The sequence below is a fragment of the Salmo salar genome, chromosome ssa27 (assembly GCF_905237065.1).
Source record: "Salmo salar chromosome ssa27, Ssal_v3.1, whole genome shotgun sequence".
Lineage (NCBI taxonomy): Eukaryota > Metazoa > Chordata > Actinopteri > Salmoniformes > Salmonidae > Salmo > Salmo salar.
Genome location: NC_059468.1, coordinates 28,275,901 through 28,286,283, shown reverse-complemented (window position 1 = coordinate 28,286,283; position 10,383 = coordinate 28,275,901). Strand labels below are relative to the sequence as shown.

General features: G+C 40.2%; 1 protein-coding gene across 1 annotated transcript; it reads left to right on the top strand.

Moving 5' to 3' along the window:
* Positions 1-607: 607 nt before the first annotated feature.
* hoxa2ab (homeobox protein HoxA2ab) lies at positions 608-2,603 on the top strand. The gene is given in 2 exon segments (NM_001141625.1): positions 608-1,148; positions 1,809-2,603. Coding segments are annotated over 2 exon segments (1,122 nt in total). The 5' UTR covers positions 608-784; the 3' UTR covers positions 2,567-2,603.
* The last annotated feature ends 7,780 nt before the right edge of the window (positions 2,604-10,383 follow it).

Below are 10,383 nucleotides of genomic sequence, written 5' to 3'. Positions count from 1 at the left end.
GGTATAGTAGGCATGATTAACCCATGCCTCCAGAATAGGTATGACGTTCTGTTCCCAGTTGTATGCATCAATTAGTAGCTTAACCTATAGCTCATCTGTGCTTGTATTGAAAAGAAAGTCTATGAACACGGTCTATGTTGTAAACTCTACCGTTTTGGAACACATTTGATTGTTAGGGGTTGTTGCTGTCAGGAGCTGTAAATATCCGTTTTTGGGGTGTTTTTTTTCCCAGAGAGAACTCTACATGAATGGCTAACTTAGCTAATGACTGCATGCATAGTGTGTAGCTACTGGTGTAATTTGTGTGGCGCGGGGGCGTTCTCTCCAGACATACCCAAACAATACGCGAAAATAGGAGTGCATGAGCCCGGGCACTATACATACTTGACTTTCACAGCGCTCAGGCAGCCATTCTAAAAACACATTTATAGTTTAGTTGACTAGGAGGCTAGGGGACGTTAAACTGGGGCGGGCGTAAAAAAGGTGTAAATAAAAACAGCCGTCCCCATAGAGACAAGGCGTTCTTCACCAGAGTTTTTGGATCAATCACGCAGACAGTGGCTTCTTTTGATTAAACCCCAAATTGTCATTGGGCAGAAGTAATCATGTGACTTGGCTCCAATTTCAACCTTGTCTCCATGAATTCAATAGTTTAATAGCTGTTCGGTCACCATACGGCCGTAATCAGTGAATTTGAAAAAAATGCCACCACCTCTTTCTCATTGAGCCGCTACATTTATAAAAATACGCGCAGCAAACTTTCCTCGGCTCTCAGCGAGCGGAGATGAATTACGAATTCGAGCGAGAGAGCGGTTTTATCAATAGTCAGCCGTCGCTTGCTGAGTGCCTGACATCTTTCCCCCCTGTCGGTGATTCATTTCAAAGTTCATCAATCAAGAGCTCGACGCTTTCACACTCGACACTGATTCCTCCTCCTTTTGAGCAGACCATTCCCAGCCTCAACCCAGGCATCCACCCGAGGCATAGCCGGCCCAGACACAGCCCCGATGGCTGCATCCCGCTGCCCACTGCCTCCCTACCCCCGGAATACCCCTGGATGCGGGAGAAGAAAGCCTCCAAGAAGAATCACCTGCCGACTTCCTCGGCGACTGCCATAACGAGTGGACCTGTGTGCTTCTCCCCGAAAGGTGGGTGTTTTTTATGGGGTAATTTAGAGGGAAGACATTTTTATTCAGAATGCACTTTCCAAGCTCTTGAAGGAGTGGCAATAGGCTAGTCATTACCAAGTTGCAGAGCCTATTCAAAATTCATCTGCTGGGCACAATTGTGCATTGGGTTATCCATATTGTTACTCTACTCGGAAAAGTTTGGGCAAAGTTAAGTAATGTAAAATGATTTATTTGATATCCACGGTGCCCTTCCTCGCCGAGCAGTGCCAGAGTTTTGATGTGTGACAGTAATGAAGAGTGATAGAGTAGTGTTGCCGTGCCGGGCATCTGGCGCATTCATCAGTATAGTAGCCGTCTGGAGCACACTACTGCTCTCTCTCTCTCTCTCTCTTTCTCTGCTGTATTTTGGGGGAAATTATGTACATATGGTGCGCCATAGGACTTCGTCCAATACTGTGCATTAATTAGTCAATAGCCATATTACAAGTAGGCTATTTTGTGGGGGAGAATACATAGGGTGCTACTATGAGCAGCCATTTTGCTGCAGTATAGCCACTGTGTTAAATAGGTTCATCTCTGGTGGTTTGTGTTTATACAGGAGTAATATTGCATTATCAAGTCATAGTGGATAATTGTGTAATGCTTCTTTATCTTGTGATTTATGTGCTGCGGTTTCAGGTTCGCCTGAGATTCTAGAGAGTGGAGGAGAGGGTTCCCGGCGGTTGAGGACCGCGTACACCAACACACAGCTCCTGGAGCTGGAGAAGGAGTTCCACTTCAACAAGTATCTGTGCCGACCGAGGAGGGTGGAGATAGCCGCCCTGCTGGACCTCACCGAGCGGCAGGTCAAAGTATGGTTCCAGAACCGGCGCATGAAGCACAAGAGGCAGACCCAGTGCAAGGAGAACCACAATGGCGAAGGGAAAGAGCCAAGTGCCGAGGACAGGACCCAGAGCGACGAGGAGGATGAGGGCTCGCTGTTTGAGCAGAGCCTCAATATAGTGACCGGGGCCCTTATGGAGAGAGGGGCCTGCTCCTTTCACCAGAACTCACTCAGTACTTCCCAGCAGCTCCAGAATGTTGGCCCGCACAATGGCGAGGCCCAGAGTTACACAGTTTTACCACTGAGCAGCAATGACAAAAATCTGAAGCATTTCCCCAACCCGTCACCCACTGTTCCAGGCTGCGTGTCAACAATAGGGCCCGGCTCTGCACCTGGCCAGGACAATGGCGGTAGTCCCGCTGCCCTGGACGTCTCAATACAAGACTTCCAAGTATTCTCCTCGGATTCTTGCCTTCACCTCTCTGATGCCACCTCGCCCAGTTTGTCAGAATCCCTGGACAGCCCCGTGGACAATCTGGACATATCTACCGACAGCTTCTACTTTTTCTCGGAGTCATTAACTACAATTGACTTACAGCATCTGAGCTATTGAAATCAATGAAAAATAGAGCAAGACTTTCAACCTGGAACATTTAAAGAAAGAAAAAAAACTCCGGTATTAACTATGAAGTTAATTTTGGTGGTTGTTTGATATGATCGGCACATTTCCTTTTTATTGATTAATTGATTAGGCCTAGTCGATTAATTCAAGGTAAGAGTCTTGAAAAATATACCATTGTGGCCTGCAATTACAATAACACAATGATTTCTTAAGATGCAATATTATGGGTATGTGAAAAGTTGCACAATAGTATGAATTCTGGTCATTTTATTTTTGTATAGCTTACAGTGCAATGGATATTTTTGTTAGAATAAATCTGACTTGCTATAAGGAACTTGCAAAATTGTGTTTTGTTATTATTATCCAAACCTTTTTATGAAGTGTAAAGTGAATTTTTGATCAAATGTATTTTTATCAACCCCCAAAAATAGAAATGAGGCATTACCTACCGATACAATGTTTAGTAGCTCTTCCTGAATACAAATTTACTCGAATTAATTTGCAAGTCAAAATAGTGTGATGAAAGCCGTATCTCGGAGTATAAATCCTTTAGTTATTCTAATAAATGCATGGTTTATATTATATTATAGGCTAAGCATAAATGTTTAGTCGGATAAAAAACGAACCTTCATCTTGGATGCCTTGAGATTGTATTCTGTTTATGTTAATTAAGAATTAGCACCTTTTTCATTATTTTTCAGTGATATAAATAGCTGTGCAATTTGACAATGGAGTTCATATACATTTTAACAATTTCTTTAATAGAAATATCAGCTTACAATTCTGAATCAGAAACTCTTTAGAAAACTTGTCTTGTCCAATTTCAAGCAGATCCGAGTATACAGAACATTTTACAGGCTACTACAATACATCGAATACATTTCCTCTTTTACTTTCCCTGGTTGTAAAGTTAGTCAAATTGTGAACATACTAGGCTAGCAATAGCATGGCTCCCTATTGCTAGCTCCCTTAGCTGTGTGCATGTGGAGAAATGCTCGAGCCATGTTTGCCTTCACTAGCTCATAAATCAAACCCCATCATGAATGAGAACGTTATCAAAGAGACCAATTGTGATATATAATGCACAAATAACAACCCTCTTTACTTTTTCAGATGGGATTCGCGAATCGAGGCCAAAAACTCTGAAGCTTTGTAAGCCTTTGGTAATAATTAATTTTTATAGCTGTTCAAACACGCGGGCTCTCCAAGCGTGCAGCAGCTTGCAGCAGTCCCTTCCCCCTCGTGCTATAAGTAGCCTAATTCAAAACAGGCTGTTGCAGGCCTATACATTAGTATTCATTTTACACGTTTTATATTTTCTAAAAATAGCTCTAAAGCTTTTAATGATTGGGGAGCAGTGTACGCCAATAAATATATTTTATTAAATGTTGATTTTCATAACAATAACCTATTATGGCAAAATGGCTTACGGCTATAAACGTGTTATGTCCTTGTGCAGAAATACATTTTTCCACAGCCTTGGAGAAATGCATGTTTTACTAATTTCACCATGGAGTTGTATGAGATTTGGTCAGAAATATTACAATTCTGTAATACTTTTGGAATGGGCTACTAGTTGTCAATATTTCACTCAACATGCTAATGCTTATGGGCATACTAACCACGGGTTGCTACATAGCATGGATCGATCGTAAAACGTATCATTGCAAAGCAAAGTGCATAACCATATTACATTCAACTGTAGCGTATCGGTGGAGTGACGTTTAGCCAATACGTAATTTATTAAAAACTGGCAGTGGACGACTGCACGCGTAGGCTATAGGTATTGCACATATTCCATGCACATATGTCAAGAGGAAAGCTACTTTACTAGGCCATACAACTCTGGTCCAACTTGGGCTTTCCTTTCCAAAGGCTGGTAACCAAATAATTCCGAAACAAAGCGCCTTTTCTCTCACCCCATTCCACGTTCGCACAAAAAGCATTCTGGAACGTTCACGGCCTGGCGAAGAGTGCTGCACCCACGCGCTATGTGCACGGTTGAAGAGAGCGAGAGAAAGAGAGAGCGAAGCGTAGGTAGTGTAGGATACTTTAGTACTGTCTCATGGTTCGAAACTAAGGAGTCTTGCTGTGTCCAAGAGGGGTTTTGCCAGGGGACATAGTGAACAATTTGCAGTTTTATAGCTAATCTCATGCTATTTTGCACATTTTGCCATGAGGCTGAGAGAAAATGTTGCTGTTTTAGAGATAATGGATTCTTAAAAGAAGGTACAATCTTAACTTTTTTTTCCCGCAAATAATTGTTTTAATATTAACAACATTTGAAATATATATTTTGATAGACCAAAGTATCAGCTATCACACCATGTAAAGAAACAACCACATTTTTATTTCATTTTTATAAAATGCAACTAACTTACATTTTTCAATTAGTGTCCAACAAGATACACAAATCTGAGGCAGTTGATGTTTTACAGAGTTGACATTATGTTCTTCATTCAAGTGGCATACACAGTAGCAATTTAGTTTTTCCTCAGTTGCTTTATGACTCTAAAACCTAATTAAATGTAATGTATTTGAATCAAAATTCATGTTCTATCTAATCTATCAGGAAGACATATCAGGAAGAGTTGACAGTTTATGGTTGTGACCATGGTTATTCCAATATTGTTTGTTTTAATCTATCAAAAGTAGAGAACTTTCCAGACCATGAGTGGTCTTGTTGCACTACATGTAATGAAGACATGAATAAGGGGTCCTTATGGTATAGTTGACCTTGCTCATTCCTGATTCATTTAGTATTTTAGATACATCTGACAGAGTTGACCAAATCTCCGGACACATCTTTTAATCACAGTTTTGAGAGAAATATTCTTTAAAGTCACAAAGGGCTATTACAAGTAACTACATAAGATCATTTTCCCAGTTAATATCCACTATTCCCAGTTTTTAGAATTGTAGACACTTTTTTTGGAGAGTTTGAAATTGGGATATTTTGCTCCAGACAAGGGCGTTAGAAAATTCAAAAAACAAATATTTTCCCTTATAAAATTCATTAAATGTACATTTTACAACAACTTCTCACAGTCTCAGATCAGAATTGGACAGTCATCCATGTTTCTCAAATCTCAAATTTCGAAGTTGTTCCAAAAATCTCATTTAAGTTTAGGCATTAACTCCACATTTTTAATGTTAGGGTTACGTTTTACCTCTAAATTCATAAGGTTGGGCATTAACTCTGAATGGTTAAGGTAGGGTTAAAGTTTGGGACAGGCTTAAAACTAAAATATAAAAAAACAACTTTCTATGCTGGATTCAAACATGCAACCTTTGGAATCAGAGGCAGATGCTTACAATGGTTAAGGTAAAGGGTTAAAGATGCACTATGCAGAAATCGCTCCGCCATTTCCTGGTTTCTAAAACTCTAATAGTTTACCTAACTTCAGTTTATGTGACAAAACAAGCTATTATAGTGTAGATAATCATTGTAACATCTAAACCGCTGGGAAATATATTTTCCATAACCACTAATGTTGTGTTTTCAGCTGTTTGAAGCTGGTGTACAAAACCAAATGTAAAAAAATGCAAAAACGAAACTTAAGCACGGGAAGCATACATAACGCAGCTTTAAGGTAAGGGTTAAGGTTTGCTATAGGCTTAAAACAAAAATATGAAAAACTATTTTATATTCCTTTGGAACCAGAGGCAGATGCTTAGCCAAAACCTACTTGGTCCCGTGTGGCTCAGTTGGTAGAGCATGGTGTTTGCAACGCCAGGGTTGTGGGTTCGATTCCCACGGGTGACCAGTACGAAAAAAAAGAAATGTATGCATTCACTACTGTAAGTCGCTCTGGATAAGAGTGTCTGCTAAATGACTGAAATGTAAATGTTGAAGGTAACAGCGTTCACTGTTGCCCCTAGTGGCCGCTTTGCACGTTATCTCTCGACATCCTTGGATATGGATGGAGGTCAAATACTGAGATGTATCAAGGTGACCTGCCTGAAATGTTTGTTTCCCTGTCAGACAAGGATTGTCCCGACTTTTAAGAATCCCTGATCTAATTTCCTGCTGTTCTACAGATTTTCCATGAGGTTGTTTTGTAGTTTTAAAGCTAATTTCCAGTCATTCAAAAATTAATAAAAGAATGGCTTCTGATATGTTCATATGCTATCTGGGGGGCCGACCCCCTTCTGAAAGAAAAGCCTGATAGAGGTCCAACAGAGGCTGTTAGAAGAATAACCACCGCTAGGCCACCGCTAGGCCATACAATCCTCTTATCATCCAGTAGGGGCGCAAACCACTATTCCCCTCTTATACCTCGGCCCCTCTCTCTCTCTCTCTCTCTCTCTCTCTCTCTCTCTCTCTCTCTCTCTCTCTCTCTCTCTCTCTCTCTCTGTTACAGGTTTTTCAATCGCTTTGGTACTATTTTCACGTGTGAATTTGAAAAACTCTTAGTACAAAACTCCAAACTGGTAACACTTGTAATCCACCAGGTCTTATCTTCAAAACATTTTATTGTGCTTTCATTTTGTTTGGAGACATCTTTCACCACACACCCATTGATCAAAAATATAAGTTTACTGTGAAATACCATGAGAACATTGATTTAATCACCGAAACACAACATAATGATATCTTCTCAATTTAGTTGTTTTAACAACAAGTTAATCCAATAGAAAAAAATGCCCATTGACTGTAATATGCTACATAACTGGTTTTAACATTTGGAAATACACTTGCTCTACCCATCAAAAATTGACCCATCAAAAATGCAAAATCTAATTTCCATAATTTCTATCCCATGTGTGATGAAAGGTGTGATCATTAAAGACATGTTTTACAATCACTGATGCAAAAATATATTGTTCAGATATAATTACAACATTATCAAACAAATCAAAATGAATTAAATGAATGAAATAAATAAACATAATGTTTATCAGTCACTAGTTAGCATCAAGCCTGTCTTGAGCATTTGGCCATAGGTTCTCATTAACATCGCAGTAAATGTCCTCATTGTTTATGAACATGGGGGAAAAACCTTTTGGCATGGCAGATCCAAGCCTCACATAGGGCTGGAATGATGTCATTGTATGCCTCAACCATGGCCTGGATCATATACCTTCCACCTGTATTGTAATCATGTATTGTATATTTTACAGTATTGTATTGTTGTTATGCATTGTAGTGGTCCTGTGTTGCTCAGTTAGCAAGAGCATGGCACTAGCAACACCTCGATTCTGGGGTCACACAAAAATGTGTGGACTGTTGTATCTTTGGTAAAAAAGTGTCTGCAATGTAAATAGCCTATATTACGGTACTACAGTCCTGTAATGCCCTATATTACGGTATTAGAGTAGGGCATTGGCCAATGACATGTTTGTACAGCAGTGTGACCCCCCCCAATAAAAAACTCCCCAGAAACTTCACTTTGGATACATGTTTACTCTATAGGGGATGCATTTCTTTCTTGTTTGGACCTTCTGGATTATTTGCATATTGGTATTGTATTGTATTTCTATTGTATTAATGCACTGTTGGATCTATAGAAACACAGTCATTTCGCTGCACCTGCTATAACATCTGCTATTCTGTGTACTTAACCAATAAACATGGATTTGATTTGTTACGTTTCTGATCTTGTCAATATCAGATTAAAACAATAATCTGTGAAGTAAAATCATAATAGTCATCATCATAGCAGTACATTTGAGTACATCATTTTTATGTTTCTACTTTACAGACATACATTTTCATTATGTTGTTCTCAAAATCTGTTGACAAACCAGTTTACATCTAAAATCTATAGCTAGGTTTACCAAACGTTTAAATGATAATCAATTAAGAGCAGTCGGATTAAATAATAGTCAAATGTACTTTAACAAAAGAGAAGAGAATCATAGCAAAAGTAATGTGAGCATTGCATTGTGAAAGGCAATTACTTTGTATGAACATGGATTGCAATGTGAAACATGTATTTCTAGATTAAACTGATTACGTTTGGTGATAAAGTGACTGTGTGATTTTATGTGTTGTATTTAGTCAATAAAAAATCTGCTTAGAGTTTTGAAACTACTGCCGTTTAGTCTGTTTTGAGTTTTGTTCTAAGAGTTGTGAAAATGTAGCCTACCACATACTTGTGAAACATTGCACCAAACCGATTGAAAGGAAACTGTAACGTGTGTGTGTGATATGTGCCGATGTGTGCCTTTCTGTATGGAAAAAGAAATAAAGAGAGAATGACAGAGAGAGAGAGAGAGAGAGAGAGAGAGAGAGAGAGCATAACAAGAGAGAGAGAGAGAGAGAGAGAGAGAGAGAGAGAGAGAGAGAGAGAGAGAGAGAGAGAGAGAGAGAGAGAGATACTAAGACAGAGAGAGAGAGAGAGAGAGAGAGAGAGAGAGAGAGAGAGAGAGAAAGAGAGAAAGGGAGAGAGAAAGGGAGAGAGAGAGAAAGGGAGAGAGAAAGGGAGAGCGAGCATATAGCACCAGGAATGGGAGCACCAGTCCCCCTACAGCTTCCCCTTTTCTCTGCAACATAAAATGTAATCACCATTAATTTGTCAAATGGCCTCATAACAGGATGATGAAGCAGCAGTTACTCCTCAGGCTGTAAGAGCCGTACAACACCCATATCCCGTTATTAAATCAACTGATCATTCTACATAATGAAAAGGAGTGGGCGTAAAATGACACACTGCATGCTGGCTTTTGGCGCAATGCTATTAATATTGTGTCACTGATTCTTTTTGATGGGTCAATTCTTGTGGTCTTCGAATCTCTACATGTGGCTCAGCGAGCCTGCCTCAATGAAATAAAAACCCTACAATGCCTCTCTGTCCCTCTATCAATGCAGATAACACTTAAAAGGACTTAGATGTACAGTCCGCAATCGAGTGAAACAACATCATGTACGTTGAATCATATGGCCGTGGTAAGGTGCAGTTGAGAGTGACTGGTGCACCAGACTCACGTCTCCATGCCAACCAGCTGACACTATTGACTGACAACATCACACGCATGCACGCGCAAACACACACGCAATAGTGTTATAATAAATTGATATTTATCCCGATCGAGTGTATTTAAGGATTCTTGAAAGGTTTTTCAAAATCTGTACTCGAATTCATTTCCTTTATAATTTCGACAAATGACGTATTACAGGGATGGCACTCTCTTGATCCTGACATATGGTTAGCAGGGGAACCTAGAACAATTTAACCATGGTCTGTCAGCATAGACTGAGCAACTCTGGATACTAAACTCTCTCTCTCTCTCTCTCTCTCTCTCTCTCTCTCTCTCTCTCTCTCTCTCTCTCTCTCTCTTCTTTCTTCTCTTTCTCTCTTTCTTCTCTTTCTCAATACATTCAGTTCTATTTTCATATTCCCCCTTTGTTCATCTTGAAATGCCACATTACCTACTGCACACTGAAATCCTATTAGTAGTTGTTTTGTTTGTGGAGGGGAGTCGTATATAACTCTACTCCTGACAGTCATTCGAGCAGGGCAGCTTAGCAGAAGCCTTGTTTGCTGTTCCCCGCTCTACATGGGACCTGAGCGCCATCCACCTTCGTCTGCCTCCCGGCTCATTGTTTGCTCCGCCAATAAATGAGTGGTTAAGCTCGTCACCTTGATCGACGAGCGCTTGGAATTTAAAGATCCACTCAAAATCTGTCACGCTAAGGGGACACTGCCGAGCACCTCACTGGCTGACCCGGGCCACGTGACTGCCCACCGTTTCATTGATAACGGTAAAGGTGATATGGTTACCCAGGGTGAGACAGATAGAAAGTCATCAGAAGACCAGGCCTGTTGTGGACTGTCTCTCAGTCCTGCTGAGACGATACTACA